Below are 22,718 nucleotides of genomic sequence, written 5' to 3'. Positions count from 1 at the left end.
CTTTCCCCACCCCACAGCGGGGATCAGGATCCTGGATGTGGCTGGGTTTTGTGCCTGGCCTGCTGTGTGATTGTGAGCATGTTGAGCTTCAAACCTCAGCTTTCTCTGGAAGGATGTGGCATTACTGGATCCGACAAAACTTAGTCTAGCTCAAAAATGCCTTTTCTTTTGATTAAAGGCTTTACATTAGATTTTTTAGAGCAGACCAGGTCAGGTGTAACATCAGAGCATTTGCAGCAAGTACAGGTTTCTTATTTACGTGATGGAGCTGGGTTCCTTCTTTGGAAGCAAGGTTAGGTCCTTGCTGGTAGAAGCTTTGCCATTAAAATAAGCCCAAACCCCAGGCCACTCCGAAGTTAAAAACCCATGTTTGTTGAGGAATGGCTTTTCCCAGAGGCCCCTGGAGTTCCACAGCCCTGCTTAAGTAGAGCTCTGTCACGGCAAGTGCAAACCCATTGTTACAGGAGGGGTCTTGTTAAGCAGTAGCTTCACTTGCTTGGACAAAACATCCCGATTTCCAGGCGAAACTTGGGAAATCTTCCCAGTACTGGTGTAATTCAGCATACTGTGGGCAGTACATTCCAAAGGTATTGTCCAGAACAGGGATGACTTGCCAGTGAGCAACAGGAATTGCTGCTTGTTGCTCAGGGTCGTGCTTAAAACTGTGCTTAGAGATGACATCTTGGAAATTCAAAGTACTTGGATCTGCCTGACAAGCATTAGGTGGGAGTCTGTGGGTGGAAGCACTCGAGGCTGGTGCTGCTTCCATCGGGGTCCGCTCACAGCGAGAGGTGATTTGCAAACCTCCTTGTGTGGTTACTTACTTGATAACGAAATTCATGTCGGGCCTAAATGTTATGATGCTGGGAGGAAATGCTTTGTTAAAACCCCATGTTTCTGTCACGTGGTGTTTATAAGGTGTTTCATTATAGCAGGAATGCATTTAATATTTCCAAGGAATGGAATAAACTTCATTGTGACAAAGCATTCCTGGAATCTTGTATAAGCAATCACTCCAAAACTTTTGGAAATGACATGGTGTCTGTTCCTGACTGTCAAGACATGTAATTCTGAGTATAATAGAATTTTTAAAATATTACTTTAAATTTCAGCATTACCAGATAGAAAAGTCTTGTTAAGTCTCCAGAGGAATTTCAACTTCATACTTAAATATGACCCATTTGCTTTGTGCTTTATGTTTCTGTTAGGCCAAATGCAAATCTCATGGTTGGCCATGTGTGAAAACATTTGACACTGGTTGCTTTTGTCTCAACATAATTTTCCCAAAATCACAGCAAGGCAGCCTTTTTCTCAGGGGCCTTGGGGTGCACATGGGGACAGGCGTGTATTGGGATGTTTTCAAAATGAAACTGAAAACACTCGTTTTTTAGCTACTTTTAAACGTTTCTTTCCAGAAAGCTGAAACTAAATAGTAAATACAGTTGTTGCTGTTCCCTGTGGGTTTAATTTCAGTGAGCAGGACCATTCCTGCTATGCAAAGTAGAAGGGCTGTTTCTGCTATAAATTGGAAGCTGTGCCACCGAGAAGTCAGAGTTGAGACTGCAGTTGATGCGAAACAAGAGCTATTTCTGAGTGTTGAAGCATCACTGAAAATGAAAACACAGGTTCCCCTTTTATACTTGTCCCAAGCTCTGACCCCTTAGTTTTAACCTTGCACGAGTTCAAGTCCCTAACAGCAAATAAACCCCAAAGCTCCAATGCCCTTTGGAAATGTAGGGCAGTCCTGTTAAATAGTTTTCAGTTTTCTATTTTGAAACTATTTTCTCTTCCTCTTTACTCCATGAATGAGACAAACAAGAATGTGGTTCTGCTGTTAGTGTCAAGTGTGATAGTTGAAGGAAGTGATGGTTGAGATCTCCACACTGTGCTTGTTTTAACAGCAAGTCAAGGTTTTCATCCACAATTTCTTTGTAGGAGCCTTTTTTTTTTCCTGGAGAAGGTATAGCTCAGTCCTGAACTCACCTGTTCAGGGTCCTCCAGATTTCTGGTACTTCTGGAATTATTGGGATCTGAGTATTGTAAGGGATGTTTTCTCTTCGTGGCTGACTACGCTGGATCCCTGACATCCACAAAGGATGTTTGGAGGCTTTTGGGTGCATACAAGCACATAATGCTGCTGAATTTCATCAAGTCTTTTAGTAGCTCTAGCAACTGCAAGGAAATTGCAGCCTCATTTGTTGTAAAACACCTTGGGAGGGTTCGTAGTTGCTCAGTAATGCCAAATGGTGCATTTGAGCACAGCCCGGAATACAGATGCCTGAGGTTTGGGAGAGGGCTGCTGGCTTTGTGTGGGACGTTGGTGCAGGAGGCTCTGAGAGGACGAGGCAGTCAGCTGGAGAAAAATCATTAGTAATTTGATAATGGAAATATCAATATATGTGATAATATTTAAGTATCTTCACCATCCCAGGTGTTTGGAGTGTTGGAAACCCTGAACTTGGCCTATATAGAATTCCTTTCCTCGCTCTTGGCTTTTGATCTTGGCCTGTGATGGAAACACTGTTTAAATAAATGCTTTGAAAACTGCCACCCCAGGCTTCCCTCAGTAGTTGCTTCAGGTGTAACTGAGTTCATACTTCACAAGTCTGTGCCTTTCCTGAGTTTGGAATGCCCATGTAAGTGCAGAGGCTCTTGCAGGAGCGATCCCTTGTTTACGTGGTACAGCAATGCCAGGTCATTAATTCTGGTACTCAGAGCAGCTCACTGTGGTGAGGGTTTGAGCCACTCTACATATACAGCACTCAAACAGAACCGTTGGCATTGAGTCTTTTCCTTGTTTTTAGAGACTGAGAACTTTTTCCACATGCTGGGAATTGTTTCAGATCCAAAACGTGACGTAGATAGCTTTCAACAGCATCAAAGTCGCTTGGAAGAAGTGACTAAGCCCTTGTGAAACTGTCTTGGATGGTTGTGGTGCATTTTGGCATTGCCAGCTGTCTTGCCTTGGGTTTTGGGCAACTTTTGGGAGCTGGTGGAGCGCAAAGCTGGTAGGAATTGCCACTGCCTAGTAAAAAGGGAGAAACAAAGAAGTGACTTTGTAGGGACACGTGTCCCCCCCTTGGTGTCCTCCCTCTGGAGAAGCATGGAGCGCAGACGTCTGGAGAGGAGCGCACAGCTTCTCCATGGCTGTGTTACGGTGCCTGTCCTTGTTGCCAGGCTCCAGCACGTCTGTGTGATGGCAAAAGGTTGTGGTCCTCTGTGGATGTATTTGGGAGAGGAGCCAAATACAGCTGCTGGGGACAGGGCAGTAACTGAGGGCCCTGTGAGCAGGTGACTCTTGGCTCTAATCTGGTAGTAATTGAGTGTATAACCTACCTAAAACTGGGCTTCTTGGTCTTCTCCTGGTGGTTTCCACTGGTGCCCACTTACTGATGTTGGCACATTAAGACCCTTCTTCCCAGTCTTTCTTAAACATTCCTGGTTTTGTATCTTCCTTGGTTAAAAACTTATATCCTAGAGCACCATGTGGCACCTCTTGTTTCCAGGGACAAGCAGTGTAAGGATCATGTCTTGGCCATCTGCTTCAAAATTAGGTCTTGTGGGAGAGTACTTGGGTCTGAAACATGAAGGTGTGAAAGGCTTCCTGGTCTGAGGGGAGGGACTCTCCATGTACTGTGTCACCACAAACAGGCCTTTTTATGTGCATTTTAATTCACAATAGATGAAGCTTTCATTGCTTTGTGATTTGAGGAATTTGGGAGCTGGAGGGAGATAATCCCAATGTTTAAAACTAAAAGCTTGGATATTTGCTTATTTCCTTTGCAGCCCTTCAGAAAAATTGTCTGTGATTGTTACAGTAATTTCACCAGATGAAGGATGCAGACTCTAAACTGTTTCCCAGCAGATAATCAGGATAGAGTAGGAGTTCCTGCTCTAAAGGATTCTACATGGGCACAGTTAAAGTCCTCTCAAAGTGGAGAACACACAGTAAAAACTTAGTAGAACCAGAAGAATCTGTATAATTACACCTGAAAGTAGTCAAATGGCAAAATAACTGACTTCTTTGGGTGTTAGTTCAAAGATTTTAAACTAATATTTGCTGTTCCTGTTAAGGAGAAAGCCTGAAGAGATTTTGTTCCAAGGTAAAGAAATGAAAATTTGAAGTGGTTCTGTAGGTTGCCACTTCCTGTCTGGTGTCAGTGACTGGGTCAGCCTCTGAAGGAGCGTGTTGGGTGCTGCCCTGCAAAGGATGTTTCTTTGCTGTTTTCTTCAGCAAAACTCTTCCAGAGCCACAGATGAAAGAGCTGGTATTTGACCAACAAGCACCCTTGTGTAAAAATCCCAGCAGGACATGGCTGTTTTTACTGTCCTGTGCTGCTTTGATGTGTGTGTGGACCTGGTGCTGTAGTGACAGTGCAGTGCTTCACCCTGGGTCACTTCTTTGGGGTTTGCTATTGGTTTTCTTAGCTGGGGCACTTGGGATGGGCTTGGTTGGCTTAAAACACTAACACACTCAAACCGTTGTGATGTTTGAGTGTCTGACACTCATCCCCAGTAGTGCTTTTTGGGATATACAGACGTACACCCACAACAGAGCCGTGGTTGTGTGGATATTGCGCTTGGGCAGTTCCCATTCCCTGACTGCCTGGATACAGCTGTTTGCAGGGCCATGGAATGCAGGGAATCAGGGAACTCTCCAGTTAAAAGTGTCTCCTCTCTGCTCTTCTTGCTCAGCCCTCTGACCCCATGAGCAGCTACTTTGCTCCAGTTGCCAGAAGTGGTGGTATTTGACTTGTTAGCTCTGTCAGCCAAACAAATGGATGTGCATCTACACTTCAACATTTCTGTGGCCTATTTTGTGTGCGCATCTAGTTAGAGGTGCATATTTAACTTTGGAAAGAGCTCTGGGGAGTTTTTCAAAATTCTGATCCCCTCTGCAGCTGGTAACTGTGGGCTTGGTGTGTTCTTGGGCAACAAACCCGAATGCAATCAGCATTCCTTTGTCTGGCAGGTAGAAATGTGGAGAGGGATTAGAGGAAACCAGGAGGACTCACATGAATAAACAGTCTCACTTGCAGTGAGCTTTCCTGTGTGGTAAGAAAAACTTAAAACTAAGTTAACTCCTAGTAATGTTCACCCTAGTCATCTAGGATCTCAGAAATAGGGAGTGAAAGGAGTGGTGTGGAAAGAAGAGTGTGGGAGAGCCATGTCTTGAGGTTGGATTCCAGAGCAGGAGCTTGGAAGTGACAGAGCTTTATTGACCAATGTGTATTTAAACTGGGCTGAACAGCAGCTTTTTAATAAAAAAGGAGGAAGAGCAGCATTCTGACCCTTAGTTAGCAGCATAATTTTTCTTCTTGGAGCAACAGTGTAAAGTGGAAGGTCCTTGGAGTAAAATCTCACCTAGTGTGCATAGAGGAAAATAACTATAACACAAAATAAAAATTCAATAAAAAATTAACCATTTCTGCACACTATGAAGATCTGATGAGATAATGTATCAGATGTCTTTGTTTTTATAGTCTGTAATACTTCTGCAATGACTGAAAGGCCATCTCAGCAAATTGAGGTGATACTCTTTGATTTATACACATTTTGGATATGTGTTAGCTTGTTCTGTAATAACCAGTCTCTTTATTTTATGTGGTAATATGACATGCTTGAAATATCCTTATTTGTATTGTTAATAGAGCTGAAATTGATGCTTGAAAATGTGCACAAAACTATTTCTGGCTGGGATGACAGCTTCTAGGAGGGGAACAGTGCAAGGACTTGGAGTTCTCTTTAGGGATGATGGATAGTGAAACTCTCTGGAGGGAGGGCGTTTGGGATCTCTGTCACTCTCGTGTGCCGTGGTGTAATTCCCTGCTGTCCCTTGCCAGGGTGTCTCTGCAGGCAGCACTGGGATTTGGAGGAGGCTGGGTGCCAGCCTATTCAGTGCACTCAGTTATTCACCAGTCATTAGTGTAATTATTCCTCTTGTTGCCCTGCACAGCAGTTGCAAAGGCAGGGCTGATTAGGTGGGTTTTTCCTCTTGCAGAAGCCCAGTGTCTTGATGATGGTAATATTTTAATGGGAGAGGAACAAGGGATATCCTTGTCTGCTAGTGCACAGTCCATCAAATACAAAATTGCACATCCAGGTTTGTTTCCCATTCTCTACCAATAGGGAATAGAGATGGGGAATCTGTACTTACTTCCTGGTTTGACTCAACAGATGTAGAAACCCTTCTGATTAAATGAGTGCAAGTCTGTGTAGAGGCAAGTCTTCAAAGCCCTTAATTGAGAAAATGGTGAAAACACTGGAGGTTTCCTGTTCTCCCCCACTGCTGTAGGATTTGTGTTCTGCTATTTCTGTATCAGATCCCACCAGACTATTTTCTCTTAACTCGAGGGAGCTCAGGTAGCTGGTTAAAAATACCTGCAGCAATTAGAGACTGCAGTTAGACTTTGAGGTATATCTTGTTGGGAACAAGAGTGAACAAGCGATTGCTAAACTCCTTATGCCTCCAGAATATCCTTTCTTCAAAGGTGGCTTCTGCAGAGCCCTCAGAGGAAAAAGTTTTGGGGTGTAAACAGGCAAAATTGCTTCTTGTAGCGGAAATCCCGGCTTATAAAATAACGTGTTGCCAGGGCTGTGTTTTGTTGGCTGTAAAACTAAGTAAGAATAAATGAGCAGAGTGTGGTAAATAAACTGCAAAGTCATCATTAAAAAATGATCCGAACTAGAGGAGGCTTGTTGGGAAAAGGATGCTGGCAGGTTTTCCAAGTGCAGATGCAGGTTGTGCCAGCAGAACAAAGTGCTTTTGCAGGTAAAGCTGCTTTTTGCAGGGAAGCGGTACAAGCCACAACCACATCTGCGCTGGGGCTGCTGCCAGCGTCAAGATGTTGCCAAAGATTACATCCCCAAGCCACTGCTGCATTGGCAGTGGTTTCCTGGGCCTAAAGAGTTTCTTAAGATGGCTAAATTATTATTTTTTTTCCTTGACTGAGAGTTGTAGACTAAGGCATAGGCATCACCAGAATGGATTTCCTGCCTGTTTGACAGGGTGACATTGGGTGTTTAAAACATATTTTGCCTGTGATGGAGAGATGAAATCACCCTAAGGAATGTGGTTTTCTTCTTTCCTAAAATACTGTGGAGTGTGGTGATGCTTCACTGCGATGGGAAAACTTCCTCTTTGCCCAAGTGAAGAGGGAATGGTTCATGAACTGTTCCTTTGAAGAAGGGACAAAATCAGAAGCACTATGAGGGACAGAGGATTGAAGAAAAGTACCAAGTGCTCACCTCACTGGGGCCTGGAGGAGATAGAGAAGATAGAAGAATGTTAAGGATTTTTTTTTTCTCCAAAAATGCTCATGTGAATTGCCCCTAGCTAAAAATTCTTGTGCCAAGCCCATGTCTCTCATCAGTCACGCTGTCGCTGAAGGGGTTAACACTTGCATGCCACCAGTGACTATGTATCCACATGTTTTTGAAGTAACCTGGCCGTTGCCACGAGAGAAGTTATTCATCGGGATGGCTTTTGTTTACTTACCGTGGTAGATCTTTAACTTGCAGGGGTTTGTGGGTGCCACCTCATTGTGCTCATGGAAGCAGTTATCATCCCTTGCCATTTTCTTCTTCCTGTCTGTATATTTGTTGGAAAATGTTAATTATAATGTTCTGAACTGGAAGTCAAGATTCAGGACAGGCTGCACAGGCATGTTACTGTGAGATTTTTGTGTAGTGAGTTATTTCCCCCAAGTACCTGTGAGTCTGAGGGCTCTAATTTCTGGGGATAAAGCTCTGTTCACGGTCAGGTTATCTTGTGATTTTTAGGAATCAACAGTGCTTATCTTGAGGTGATACAGAGTTTGGCTGGATTATATCTTCTGTATTAAACAGCTGGTGTCTTTGTGCCCAAGCACCCTGTGATGGGTGTTCTCCAGCAGTGCCCAGTAACAAAAGCAGGTGGGAGGCAGATCACCCGAAACCTGAGACTTAACCAGCAGTGTTTGAGAGGCACCTTCATGCCGAACATACCTGGGGGCTGATCCTCTGCTTGCACACTGTCTAAAGAGGGGACACCCTTAAATCATCATCTGGAAGGACAAATTGAGAGCCCCGTGCTGAGAATTTACAGAAGTTAACCCAGAAAATCAGTTAGTTGTTTTCAAGGCACGTGTTTGAGCCTACAGACAGACCTGCTGTGGAAACAGTCTGTGGAAAAAAAACGCACAAATTAAGAATTTACCTTTTCCAGTATAACTGTGATGCTGAGTATTAGAAAAATACCTTCATCCTCCCAGAGTTTGTCTGATTTCTTCTAAACATTTCAAGTATGCCATGGCACCATTATTTCTTCAAGTTGCTTCTGATACTTCTTCCACTGATCTGCTCATAGCAGCCTCCTAACACTGCCCTGGACTGGATGGTGCCTTTGAATGTGCTTAAAGCAGCAAAAGCAAAGTTCTGTTGTCCTAAAGGTGTGCAAAATCCATGAGGTGCTGGATACTGTTAACTGGGAAATCATTCACTGGCCAGAGCTGAGGTGCCTGTTCCTTACGCTGCATGAGCTGCTGGAAGCAGGAGCCAGCAGAGCCAGCAGTTTTCCTCCCTGGTGTGGAGGAACAGAGCCAGTCTCCTACAGATTTATAAATCCCAGGATGTGGGTACAGCCCTTTGGGTGCCTCTGGCTCTGGGCCAGACCCTGGCAGTGCGCAGTGCAGTGAAAGAGCCGAGTCAATGTACCAGTACATACTGGAGTGAGGGAAAAGAGCAGGGAGAGCTCTTTTGAGACTCCAGAAGACTGGTACAAAATGATTTAAAGGAAGAAAGCAGATGTACAGTTGATCATTCAGCTTTATTCCTTTAGCATCCATTTCTGCCTGCAAACAGGACAGTTTCTAGAGCTCACATCAGCAGACCTGTACTTTCCCAGAAATACACAGTTCATTCAGGAGTTGGGTCACTGAAGACAGCATTCCCATGAAACCCACATGTGGTGCTTTGGGTTGTTTCCTTTTATCGGCTTGATGGGTAGCTGACCTGACATCTGCTGCTTCCAGTCTTTCCAACATTGACTAATGAAAGACCTTAAAAAAAAGTGCATTTCTGTCAGGCTCACTTGGAGGACACTTGGTAGTAGTTCTTGGCAGTATTCCCACAGTTTACTATCAAAATCTGGTATTTGGTAGCCCAGGTGAATATAGCCCCCAGACACTGGGGTGAAGAGGATGAAGGCCTGCCCTTTGCAGCTGGTGGGATAATGGAGAAAAAAAGTGGGACCTTTGGCTGTGCCTGGCATCAAAGTATGTCCCAATATACTTTACAGTCTTTGGGACAAAAAGATTTGGGGGTCTGTTGATATGGGAGGACCCAGTTTTAACATGCCTGACACGTGGCTCTTGGCAGACTGAGACAAACAGATTTCTTGGAAGCAAGTCCCTGTTGTCCAGGTTGTGCCAGCTCAGCTGTCTGGTGACACAGTGATCCTGTCTGTGTTAAAATAAACCAGTGACCCCCTTCACCCAGTCAGTTCCTGTGTTTGGTCACTCGTGTTCCCATCACTGACGGGCCGGTGGGAAGTCCAGGAGCCAGTGCTTGTGTGAACTTGTGTTGCTGCTGAATAAATACTTTCTGAGCTGGTCTGGTCTTGCCCAGTTATTGCCCTATTTCAGATTAAAATCATAATCCAAGTAGCTGTCACTTCATCTCATAGGCAAAAATAGAGCTGGTGCACAGCTAAGCTGTTCTGGGTGTCTAGAGTCTTCCTCGGCCTCTCTGGAATCTTGTGCAGGGGGAGAAATTTCTGACCTGTGCTCTTGGGCCAAGCCATGGTGTTTTGGTACTTTTTGCCAGTCACTTCCTTCATTCAGTATCGTTTCTTTCTGTGGCAAAATGTGCTTTTGCTTTCCTCTTGAAGCAACACAGGGTATTTTATTCAAGCCAGGCATTGTTATATCGGTCTGAGATAAGAATTGAAACTGCCCCTGTGTGTAGTCTTCCAGAGACTATGTGGAACTGAAAGTATCTAATGATGTTCTTTCTGCCTTAGGAATGCTTGTGATCTGGAGAAAACCCAACTTTTTCTGTCTGATGGTGCTGGATACATTTGTGATCCATATATGAGATCAGTGCAGTAACTGTGGGGTGGGTCCAAACTGAAGTGTGGTGGGGTGAGAATTTCAATAGGATTGGGGTCATGTTGGATAGAAGAGGAAAAACGGAGCCTGGAGGTCTGGAAGAGCAGTGGTATCAAGAGGGAAGGGGGCTCAGATATGCATTGTGGATGCTGGTTGTGGGAGTGGTGTTCTGTTGACAAGCAGGGAAGGTGGCTGTGTGTCATTTGTGATGGGGACACAGAGGTCTGTTATTGATTTCCTAAATATCCATTTCTATTTTGTGGACTGTCATCCTGTCAGAGCAACTCTGTGGTGCTAGATGTTGACTGAAGGTTTGACTTGAGGGCGAAATGGGTGATTACCGGGGACTTGGAGTTTACCTGGATGAACCCACAGGCCCTTTACATCCATGGTAGCCAAAACTTGCAGGGTTTTTGCTCTCACCTCGTGCCCAGCCTGGCTGCAGCGCTGGGGGCTGTTTGCTTCCTCCAGAGCGGGAGGGGAGATATTACGGAGCTGCTGAAATAGTAAACTGGAAGAATTATATGGAAATGATGCCATCACCTTCTCCTACTCTTTTAAGGCAAGTCTTTGCAAATCCTTGAGTGGGAGGCACTAGGTTGAATAAAGCCGTTGTGCAGCGTACTCCGGCACCCATGTGCTCCCACTCCGGTGCTCAGCACGGCAGCTGCAGGCGCTCAGCGGAGACTCCGGAAACCAGAGCTGGGGCTCATGTTGCCTACCCAGCTTTGCTGAGCTTCTGTTCATGTGTTGGGATTTCTTGTGCTGGGAGACACCAGTAAGAGAGAAATCCTTTGGGTGATAACTGCTGTTGTGGGCAGTGAAACATCAGCTCAGGACCTGTGGGTCCTTCCTCTTTAAAGGATGGACTTTATACTCCAGAACTATAGAAAAACGAAGTAGAATCCGAAGTGTTCTTCAGTTTAAATGTATAAAATAAGGGTTAACATCTCTCTGTGTCCTACCATCAAACCCTAGCTCTCCTGCTATGGAAGCGAGCATAGCTGAGATGCTGGAAGAGGCCTTCCCTGGTTGTTTTTAATTTGTGTTGGGTTGCTGGTGGAGCTTCTGCGGTCTTCTGAGAGCAACAGGGTGAATCCGTGCCATCTTCTTTTATTTAAAGTATTACAGTGTGAATTCAGTTTTTACATTTCCAAATCTGCTAATTCATCCTGGAATTGTTGCTTTAGTGGTTTTTTCTGATTTTAAAAGCTCTGTTAGACAATGGCTCTTCATTGCAGCTCCTAATCATTAACCTGAAAGCTTTCCAAAAGGCTCTGAGAAAATGTAAAGCAGCTGACTGCTTCATTTCTGCCTCTTGAACCAATTAAGTGAAGTAAGAGAGTTTTCGCCAAAGTTGCTTTTTATTACTTCCCCTGCTAGAAGAATGTATGTTCATCAGAGCTGGAAACAGTCAGTAGAGTGCAGGTAAGTTACTACAAACTCAGATCATCAGATCAAGCTGCCATTTGGTGCCATCACGTAATGGTCCTAATTCAGTAACTCTGTAAAACTTAATTTTCAGAATTAGGAGATGATGTGTGAGGGGAAGTTAATGAGATGGAAAAAGATGTAGGGAGCTAAGGAGATGATCGGTGTTGAAGTCAAAGGCTCTGTATGTGTTAATGGGGAGTTATGATGAGGTGGCAAATGCCAGATAGAGGACAGTAGATGACAGTAGTCACAGGGAGCAGCCTGGCTTCTTGTGGAGTTGTACAGAAATGGCAGGAAACTGGTACATTTTCAGGTGGTTTAGAGTTCTAACTCAATCTTCAAATATGGCTTTAGTAGTATGTGAGATGCAAAGAGCATCCCCTCAGTAGGGTACAGAGAATGAGCAGTACTGATGGTGTTATTATCTCTAACGGGAAGATGAGCAGTATCAGATCCACCAGCGTGTTGTGCTGTCCCTGTGAACCCTGAGATGGCAATGGCAGAAATGTCCCATGGTGTGATTCTCTCCCAGACCCCAGGGGATGGCAGAGGGAGAGAGCACGGATGGGTTGGCAGATCGATCCATTTAGCTGCTGTCCTCTTCTTGCAGCAGCCCTCTCATGTTCTGGCTGTAATCAAGCCAGGGAATATTAGATTACACTGAAGTTTTCCAGCAGCTTCTTGGAGTGCTCAGTTGGTGGTGGTTAAAAACTAGCAAGTTTGAGATCATGTCCTGGAAGTACTCAACACTTGGATCTCATCTTCTGTGCTGGCTTCCTGGGAATTTTATTAAGCTGCTAGAAATGAGGTTTTGTGCTTGTAAGATTTCCTGTAATTGTCTCCTGGAAGAATGAATGTGAATGGATCTCCACAAATGAAGGTCACTCAGTGCACTTGCAGAACAGTGCAAACCTTTTGCTGACAGTTGTACTGTGGTGTGTTTTAGCAAGTTAAAAGCTGAGTTAAGACACTAACTGTATCTTTATATCTGAGATTGTCTGTGTGGGGCTGGGAGAGGTGCAGGTGAAGAGCAGAGGGTTCAGGTGGAGCATATACCAGGTTATTGCAGAATTTTGGACTAGTGCCCCTTGGTTATTACATGATGAAGCAGCTCTTTGGTGCCTGGTGTGGGGTGTTGGTCACAGTCCCTCCTGCTGGGGTTGCTCCTCCTCTCCCTGCTGCCGTAAAACATGACCTGTGGGTGATTTATCAGCGCTTCTCCCATGGCACGGTGTGCGCGTGACAAGCCTTGGAGATGCTGGGCAGCGGGCATTTCCACTCAGTGCTCTACTGTTGCAAAGCCTGGGGGTTTGGCTGGTTAAATATTTACAGTGGTGGTGTGACGGCTGTCCCCAGGTGCCACTTCACTGGAGCAGATGTTTGTGCTGCTTGGCTTCAGACCAGCATTAGCTTGTGGTGGCTCTTTGCTCCTCCACCAAGCCAAGCCCTCAGTCTTGTCGGCTGATGTGAAACCATTGGTTTCCTTCTGCTGGGGAATGTAAACCCAGTCTTGTGTCCCCATGGGATACAGCAGTGGACATTGCTGAGGTTTGAACCCTGTACAGAGTTCTGAGGCTTGGGCAAAGCCAGGGTTTCTGGAGCATCTGCTTGGATTCACAAGTGCAAAGCAGTTGTGTAGAAAACCCAAGCCTCTGTTATTGGGATGGTGATGCTGCAGTTGGGATGAAAACTGTTGGAATGCAGAAGCTGCCATGGGTAGAAAACAAAACCAGCCATGGCATGGAAAGAAACAAAGAATTTATCAATATCATGTCTCCAGGAGGTGGGAAAGGATTTTGCTGGAGAACTGAGCTTAAGTTGTTCTTAAATGATTTTTATTTGCAGTAAATGCTGAAACTGAACCAGGAGCTGACTTCCAGCATGTGAGGAGAAGCTGAACTGTAAAATGTGCTTTTCTTGGTAATAACATCAGGAATTAACCATGCAGCTCGTCTTGATGGATGGAAACATGAATGGATCAAGTGCTCCCAACTGTCATTCAGCAAATTGTGCTGCTTGGAAATTCTGATTCAAGCTAATGTTCTAATAATATTTAATTTATAATTCATTTAGGCATTTAAGTGCATCCATATTCTTCCTTCCGATTCATACTTTCTTATTTTGACAGCAGAAAGAATTCTAACTCTTATCACTGATGAAGCTTCCAGTTGAATTAAATTCTATTAAATTAAGGAGTTTTATTTGAATTAATAATGCTTCTTTGGTGAAGTCCAGACCTCTGTAGGGCTTCCTATTGCTGTATCTCCTGCTTGCATTGGTGTGCTGGAGCATGGCAACAGATAAGGACAGTAAGTGTAAATACCTCTAGTGAAAAGCTGTGGTGGAGTGGAATTTGTTTGAAGCATATGTGGGACTTGGTTGCTTTGTTAGCACCACCCCCACCACCCGCCCCCCCCCCAAAAAATCCCTGCTGAAGGACTGAGGGTGTTTCACTCTGGGCAGAGCTTTATTCGGAATGTTTTGTTAGGGAATCTTTTGAAGTGCCTGGAGAATTTCAACAAAATGGCTGCTTTCCTCGGGTTTGTTCCTATCTGGATATCAACAGGCTCACTGCCCTCGGCTCCAGGCAATCCGCCTCAGCTCCGACATGTAAAATTTAATAGGAGGCTGCTGTAAGTGAGATCTGCTGTTTCAGCTTTCATCAGACCACGTTTGGAGGAGAACGTGTTGGCTGTTTCCTTGCTCGCCGTCCGTCCCTGGCTGCTTTCTGTAGGAAAATTCATCTTTGTAAACAGAAAATAGCTTTTGTAGGAGCGCGCTCTTGCAGCCGCGGGAGTAATCCCGTCTGAGCGGCAGCGGAGCCTGTTCATAACCAATCTGCGTGGTGTCACTCGTAGGGAATAATCCTGTGTGCCAAACGAGGAGGCAGAACAGAGCCTGTAGCTTCCCAGTGCTGTGCAACCCAGTATTTGGATATTCCATTAATTTTTGCAGCATGAGCGTCCAAAGCAATGGCTGAGGATTGGTAAGGGCTGGAGTAGAACTGGTGTTGAAATACCACATTATTTTGGTGGTGTTGTAACCCTGTGTGCCCAAGGTACAGGACACAGCTCTCGCTGGGGTGGATGCTGTGGTTGACTACTCCAGCACTGCTCCGGAATAATTGTGCGGGAAGCGTGTTCATGTAAGCTATTCCCATGGAACAGCTGTTCCATGATGGTGTGCCTGGTCTGAGGTTGGAACAATCAATCCTTCATGCCAGAACTTCCAGCATTTGTATTTAACTCTGGTTTGCCCCTTAGCTGCCTCCCTCCCAGTCTCCTGTGCTCCCCGTGCGCTGCCAGCTCAGATCGTATCCCTGTCCAGGGATGAGCTAGGGCAGGGCTGTGTTAATCCTTGCCTTCTGTATCCGGGAAACAGCCAGGGGAGGTTTGAATGCTACATCTGGGATGTGGCAGGCAGAGAAAGCAGGCAGCCCAGCTATTTCTGGTGGGAGCTTGTCATGCTGCTGGCGTTTCCTTTCTTTTTTACGTGTTCAGCCAACAGTGCTGGAGGAAGCTGGAGCCCAGCAAGCCAGGAGAAGATGATAGCACACAGAGTCAACAGTATAAGCCTAAATAACGTCCAGTTTTGTGCCCTGACCTCACAGTGCTGGGATACCTGGGGGCTCTGACCTAGGGAAACTTTCGGAATACCTCAGTGCCTGTGCATTGGGAAAATGGAGAGGCCACAGATGAAACCCTCTTGTCCTTTCCAACCACATGTCCTTTGGGGAGTGGTATTTCCTGGATCAGCCTTGTTCTACTTAATAATCACTGCAGACCATTCGAGTTTCTTATCCATGTACTGTAACTTCTCCTTCAGTGCAGGGGAGACCTTCTGGCTTTTTAAAAAGTCAGCCAGAGACCACTACCTCCACTGCCTCTTAGCCTATTAAGTGATTAATAGGTATTCCCAGAAGCCTTAATAAGTGGCCAAGTGGGCTGCTGTGGCAGAAGGTAGGACAAGACTTCAGGCTGATTTTAATTAAAGCTCTCTCAGTGCCTTTGTTTGAGAAATGAAGAAAACTGTGTTTTTCTGTACATCTGGCAGATCTCTGGGCTGAGTGAAGACTCCTTGTGTTGAAGAGCTGTGTGCTTTGCTGTCTGAAACTCATAACTGGAGAATTACAGGGGCTGGTATCATAACCAAGATAATCTAGAGATAAGATTGGTTTATTTACTAAGGTATATTTTCATCTTTGATTAAATTGCTCTAGGAATTGTCTAAGTGAGCTTTTAAGAACTCCTTTAGGTCCTGCTACATAGTACAGATAGAGTTACAGAAAAGGATGTTGTGGAGACCCAAATACAAAATAACCTGGAAAGATCAGAAACTAGACCCTGAAAGAGGCTGCTGGAGGAGACTTTTGGTGAAGGAGACCCTTAAATTCCCATAGAGCTTCTTGTTGGCAGGACTGAGCTGTTGGCTTCCCTCTGCAGGGCTGGATGAGGGAGGGGTGCTGTCAGAGAGCTGGTGACATGTGGTTGTCAGCCAGGCACCTTGTGTTGCTGCAGGGAAGAGCTTGGATCCCTGTCACCTGGGAAACTGGTTGAGGTGTGGACCAGAACCACACTGTCACCTTGCAGTGTTAGGCAATACCCATTTCTGGTGTCTTCTGCCCCATACTGCTGTCCAGATCTGCTGTCCCAGCTGTTTATGGGGCTCCACAGGGACTGGATCAGGGATCTGGTCTAACCTTTCTAAAGCTGCTTTTGTTCACATGGGCTTTGTAAGCTGGAAAAAAAGTTATTAGTTTGGCCTTAAACAATCTGTGCTGGCATTAATAAGAGTCAGAACACGCTGGAGAAGGAGTGGAGTGTCACTTTTTATAGCATAAACCACAAGACTGGTTCTTTGTGCTTATTACACTGTCACCCGAGGGCTTTATTTCAGTGACTGTTTTGTTGGTGTTGGTGGTGAAAGAGGCTGTCCTGCTTTCCCCTTGTGCTAATGCAGCTGTTTGTGTGGTCAGGCAATCAAATAGATCGGAGAACTGATTCAGTGAAAAAAACAACCGAAATGAAAAGAGAAGATCAGTTTCTGAGGCAGTATTTGCAGCATAAAATGGCTGTAGTGGTACGGACTGGTGAGGGGCAGGACATGCAGGGATGGGGTGGGATCGCTGCTGTGGGTGACAGCATTGGCTTTTGGCAGCATCAAGTTGTGGCTGTAGCTCCAGGGCTCAGGAAATCACATTGCTGGTTTATGTCCTACTTTTCAACAGCTTCAGAGCGTCCATTGAACATTGGCCCTGAGGCAAACTTCCATTTTGGTGTCAAATGGCAAAGTACACACTGCACGTTCTCGGGGCGCTGCTCTTGTCTCCTTTGCATGTAAATGATCCTAAAGCTGAGCCCAGAGAGTGGATTTGGGGAGCTGAAATGTGCTTCTGGGGTGTAACAGAAGCCATATGGTCTGGTGTGTTTCTCATATAATCAAACTCTTGGCTGATGATACAGATTTAACTGGAAGAAAAACGTGTACACGAGTGAAGATCAGCTCCTGTGTTCCATCTTCTTTCTGACCTTTCTAGGCTGTATTTCTTTACTTAGCTGTATGGCTCCATGAGTGTTTTCTGGGTGCCATGGTGCTTCAGGAACATCTGGGGTCTCCCAAGGACTTTGTTGTCTTACACTGGCAGCCAGCTGTATTCTGGGAGAGTTTTCAGCCCAAGTGTTTTGATGGTCAGGACTGGAATATTCTTGCTCTGCAGGTGGTGTGGAGGTTGTGGCAAAAATGGGTATGATGGGTGGAAATCAGCCCTTCCTGCATTTTACAGACATCCTGGAATTGTATTGTGTGGGCATGCTGGATATGGAGATGTTGGCACTGTGGTAGCTGTAATTAGTCTGGTCCTTAAATCTTCAACCAAATCCTCGTTTTATACAGATGGTTGGATTTAGAGAGTGGGGTTTTTTTTTCCTTTTAAATTTGTCTATCTGTCAAGTCCAACTATTTCCCAGTCCATGCCGGTAAACATGTATGGTCTGAACAGATGATGTTATCAGAAACACTGATTTTCCCTTTGCCTATTCAAAGCTCTGCTTGGTGTTCTCACTCCAGCTTAGTTACTCAATTATTGATTGTTTTTTCTCTTCTTTCTCCAGAATCCAGCGACTATCACTCGAATACTGCTTAGCCATTTCAACTGGGATAAGGAGAAGCTGATGGAGAGGTAAGCAGCCACCTCGGCATGCAACCACCTTGTGCCTGAGAGCTGGAAAAAATGTTTGTTCCTGGATTAATTGAGGGTGGATGAATGCACAGTGTGTGGCAGGAGAATCTTTTGTGTAAGCTCTAAATGTTCCCCCTTTCCCAGCTAAGGGTGACTCATGGCTCCTTGTTGTAATATTGTTGATGCCTGTTAGAAGCTGTGGAAGTTAAGTTGCCCATTGGAAAGAGGGATTTCCAGTTTGAACGCGTACAGGCACAGCATTTGGACAGGCTTTGGAAAAAAGCAAGCAGGAACAGGTTCTTGTTATCTAGCAACTGTTTTGGATTTGGGTTTAGCTGCTCTTGCCTGTCATGCTGGCATGTGTATTCCTGACATGTTTATTCGCTGGTCTGGCCAAGGCTAAATTGTTCCTGACTGATAATGGTCCTGCCTTGTCTTCATGCCCGCAGCTCCAGGTTTCCTTCAGTGTGTGTAAATAATGGCTTGAATTTTGCCTCTCCCTCCCCCTCAGAGCAGAGTGTTTTATGGTTATTTCCCATCTTTGATTCCCAGCTCTTGGAATGTTGCTTGGTAAAGATACTTTTCAGTTTGTTGTTGTACAGTGGAGACCAAAACCAGCTGCATTTGGTTCATTCCAATGCCAGTGTTGGTGTTGAAGAGAGTTGAGGGAGCTGGAGAATTTAATTTACTTTAGAAACTGAGGAGAATTAATCTTGACCAAAAGGAGCAGTAAAGGCTGTGCAGGGACTTGCTATTTGTTGTGGTCTCTACTGGTCTTAAAGGTGTGAAGTGACCAATGGGTGGGTGTGGAGGGCCTGGTGGGATCATTAGTTTGACTTTCTCTTAATTACCATTTGCTTTGCCTGATGATCAGGGAAAGATGGGAAGATGGGATGTGCTTGGTAAACCAGGAGCAGTTGTTGGTGCTCCTGTGAATTGATAAATGTCCTTTCACTGAGCCTGGGGGATGAGCCTCTGTAGTTTGGTACTCGTGTCACCCAAGGAAAGAGGATCCAAGGTTTTCACACTGCTAGTAATCATTTTGGAGTACAAATATTTCTGCTATCCTTGGTTACTGAATTTAGGACATCTTTAGCCCCCTTTGTGTAATATTTTTGGTTAGTGGTGGTGCTCAGGTATCTTTTATGTTTTGTTTAACCTAGATTTTTTTTCTGAAGTGATTGTATTTTTTTTACAGCTTTAGTCCTTATTTTCCTGAGATTGACCTCTTTTAGTTAATGTTGAAAGTGTGAAAGCTTGGTGTTACAAGTATAGCCACTATTTAACTCTGACCACAGCTGTTAAGCATTCTGATTTAATTCCTGCTCTGCAACATGTCTATTCACTTGGTATTTGAGTTTCTTGGGCTGGTTCTCTTGGTCAGGGTAAAGTTCACTCTCCTTGGCTGCCTCTGTCTCCCTGTGAGATACCTCTACACAAGTGCACTGAAAAGCCACTCCTTTGTACAGTAGGTTTTGTCCCTTGTCGTCAAAAGCTTTTTTAGGGCTGCCATCAATTTAAAAATAAAAATTGGGCTGTGGTTTTGTTTTTGTTTTTTTTTTCCCAAGGGAGGTGCCAGCCAGGTCAATGTGAGGTATTATTGTTAAGGCTTTTGCAGTTTAAGTACATGTTATATTTACAAATCCACAGGTAAACATGTTCATTAAAATACTTAACTCAGCAGGATTACCCCTGTGAGTAATAGAATACGTAACTTGCTTAGGCAGGCCTGTTGCACACTGGTCCCAGTTTTGGTGCTTATCGATGTCCTGGTGTATTAGAAAAACACCAGAACATCGTCTCTCAAGTGCCTGGTGCTGCCTTCTGTCACTTCTGCACCAAATAACTTCCATGAAATCCTTTGGAGTGCTCAGCTGTGTTAAAGCAGGAGCGGGAAGCTGGGAAGGAGGCTGAGAGCAGGCTCTTCGTGTTCAAGAGGGTTTGGTCATTGCTGTGGTGATAGTTGAGGATTAAGGGGGAAAAACCCCAAAATACACATTTTGCTTGGAAGTTCCTGTTGTTTTATGGTGTATGTTTGCAGTTCCTAATCAGTGCCTGTTTTCCCTTAGCTCATGGTGAGTCAGCACGACCTCCCAGCAGCCTTATCAGACCTGGCCTGGAGGAAAGCACTTTAACCAAGGGGCTTCTCTTTTTTTGATAGGTGGGGAGGTCTGAGCTTGTGACATGAAAATTTCTCTGTTTTCCCACTTTTTTTAGCCTTGCTATGCCTGTTGTTAATGAGCAGCTTGTTAATTGTCCGTGCCAGCTTTGTCATGGAGTAATTGCACAGTGGTGTTGAGAGGGCAGATGTGCTTGCGGGTATTTATTCCTCTTACAATAAAGTAATAACAGCCACAATTGAAAAACTGCTCTCTCCCACTGGTGAAACACTTAATTGTTTGTGTGCAAAAGCAAAATTGGGGGTTTGGGGTGGATTTGTTCGTAGGATGGAAGTGAGGAGTGGAGGAAATACTAGTTCAGCCTCTGATATGCTGTGTGTGTTTAGGAGCATAAAGATGTCAGGTGTTATTTTCCTGTGTCTTGTAAACTTGATTCATAGGGACAGGAGAGCAGCAGGTGCAGAATGACCACATCACCTCAGAAACAAGTGAAGAAAGTGCTTTAGCTTGAACTTTATCTTGATTAACTTGTAATTGTACTATGGCTGATGGTGTCCTCTCCTGAGGGGAGTTTGGGGAGGAACCTCTGATAGAGAGGTTAAAATGCAGCTCTCCTGCTTTATGTCCCTTCCCCTGGTCATTTTGTTAAGAGAAATGTCTCAGCATGTCCCCAAGGCCCGATTTAATCCCTGGAGGCGCAGCCAGAGGTACAGCAGTCCCTTGTAGCTGCTTATCTTGGTGGCCACATGTCCCTGTTCCTCTGAGCAGAGGAGGGATGTCAGGAATGCCCAGATTGCCTCTTCTGTAGAACCTGGCTGCCTGCTTTCCTTGGAACAAATAATGCTTTACACTCCTTAGCAGAGGTTGAACAGGTGAAAAATGGTGCATGGCAGGAGTTCTGATGTGGAGATATCTTTTACTGCGAGTATATTGCTGTACTGACACTCACAAATGCTCTTCCATGGAAGTAAATATCCCAAAGTGTGTACTGGAAGCAATTTTTTTCAGTAAAAAGGCTTTTTATCTTTGATACTCCCATGGGTAGGATTTGATTATGTCTGGGAAATGGGGATTGAGCAGTTACAGACAGCAGGAGGGAATTTTGAGGAGATAAAGGAGCTGACAGCTTGATCCCTCTGCCAAAAAGACTTGGTACTGTAATAGGTTTGGTCTTGGTAAGTAGAAACACTTGAAAATAATGGACAAACACTGGTTTGTCCATTCATTTTAAAATAGCAGAAAAGCCCCCAACTTTGTGGTGAAGCAAAGGAACTTTGAAGAATTAATAGAAGAAATTCTCATGTGCCAGAAGTGCTGGAATTACTCAATATCTGCATTGTGAAGGGAAAGGAGGGCAGAGGATTTCAAGGGCTGTGTAAGGTGCTGTGCTCCTCCCCAGGATGAAAATAAGGATGGAGGTACCAAGAACCAACCCTTTAATTGAGTGTATTTGAGGAAAAATCAGAATTCTTGGAGTTGTGAAGGAAGTGAGGAGGGATGCTGACATGGAGGAGCTCTGGAGAAATGTAGCCATCTTTTGCGATGCATTAGGTGAGATTTGCCGGAGAACTCTGGTGAAATTCTATGAGATCAGGGTCAGATCTGGACTGGGATTGCATGTGTTTTGGCTTCTTAGATTCAAGGAGGATGAATGGAAATGGGAATTGGTGGTGGAGAAGGTTTGCTGGCCAGGGAAGTTGGTGAATGTCACATGGAGCTCACTTGCTGTGGGAGGGAAGGGTGTTAGAGCTGCTGCCTGGGAATCCTTTGACCAAAGAACATGGGAAGGGCAGAGGGAGATCTGCCTGCATGGATGGGCTGTGGTGATGCTGGAACAAGTGGGAAAAAGGGATGGTCACTGGAATTAGGAGTTGTTCCTAACCATTGAAGGAACTGCAAGAGTCTCCTGATGGAGCCCTTGGCGTGTTTGCGTAAGGAGTGGTGGAGCAGTGAGACAGCTGTTGGACTTTGGAGTATCCATTGGAACTGCATGTTTTCAAGGAGATCCACATTTTCCTCTGCGTTTTCTGGAGTTCTTACGGCTCAGTGGCAGCATGAGTTTGAGTTTGAGAGACATTAATGAAAACAAATGTGGAAATTACTCAGAAAGAAAATGCATGAGAAGAAGACAGCATGGAGAAGTAGGAATACTATCCATAGGTATTTAAAGGGGATAGGTAATTCTAGGTGAAAAAATTCAAGTTCCTGACATGGATATTCACCCTTAGAACCAGCCCACCACTACAAAAACCTCTGGTATTTCCATAAGCATTTAGCTGGCCATGAGCACCAGGGTTCAAGTTGCATCATAGCATTTGTATACAAAACTATTCAAACCCATCTGTGTGTCTGCTCTCTTCAGAACACGTCCTGTGCTGCTCCTGCTGCCTCTAAGGGCAGTTGTAAGGCTGGAAAACTTCTGTGGTCTTAATATTTATCCATGATTCTTAATAAACAAGTACTGCCTATAGTGGGACCGCACTGAATTCACTTGCTAAAATTTTCTACAGATATAATTTTATATATTTAAATATAGCATAAAAAATTCTAAATATAATCCTCTAAGCAAACAAAAGAACTTGGTTGAGTTAAATCCTGAGCTAACACTGAAGAACAGTGGCAAAGCCTCGTGGATGCTGTGATGCCAGAATTCACCACTTCCTTCCAGATTCAGTGTTCAGAAATTTAAGATCTAAAATATGTGAACTGCACTGAGAAACATATGAAACAGCAGGAAAATGGATATTTTTTCAATTATAAATCAAGCCTTGTTGGTAGGTAGAGCTGTAAGGGAGTGGGGGAGCGACTTAGTGGGTTTGGCTGGGGGATGTGTGCAGGTGATGGGGCTGGTTAATTGTCTGGTTTAATTAGTTCTTTGCAGCTGCTGCAGGCTGGAGA

The 22,718-nt window shown here is 44.7% G+C and overlaps 1 protein-coding gene across 1 annotated transcript in view; it reads left to right on the top strand.

Moving 5' to 3' along the window:
* The window catches only part of ARIH1 (ariadne RBR E3 ubiquitin protein ligase 1), a 50,370-nt gene that overhangs the window by 4,298 nt on the left and 23,354 nt on the right, over positions 1 to 22,718 (top strand). The window contains exon 2 of the mRNA XM_069025240.1: positions 17,633 to 17,700. Coding sequence (XP_068881341.1) covers positions 17,633 to 17,700 — 68 coding nt within the window. The remainder of the gene's footprint in view (positions 1 to 17,632; positions 17,701 to 22,718) is intronic.

This window comes from Aphelocoma coerulescens, chromosome 10 (genome assembly GCF_041296385.1).
Source record: "Aphelocoma coerulescens isolate FSJ_1873_10779 chromosome 10, UR_Acoe_1.0, whole genome shotgun sequence".
In the NCBI taxonomy this organism is placed as follows: domain Eukaryota; kingdom Metazoa; phylum Chordata; class Aves; order Passeriformes; family Corvidae; genus Aphelocoma; species Aphelocoma coerulescens.
The sequence above is the reverse complement of the archived record's forward strand: the minus strand, read 5'-3'. Positions and strand labels throughout refer to the sequence as shown.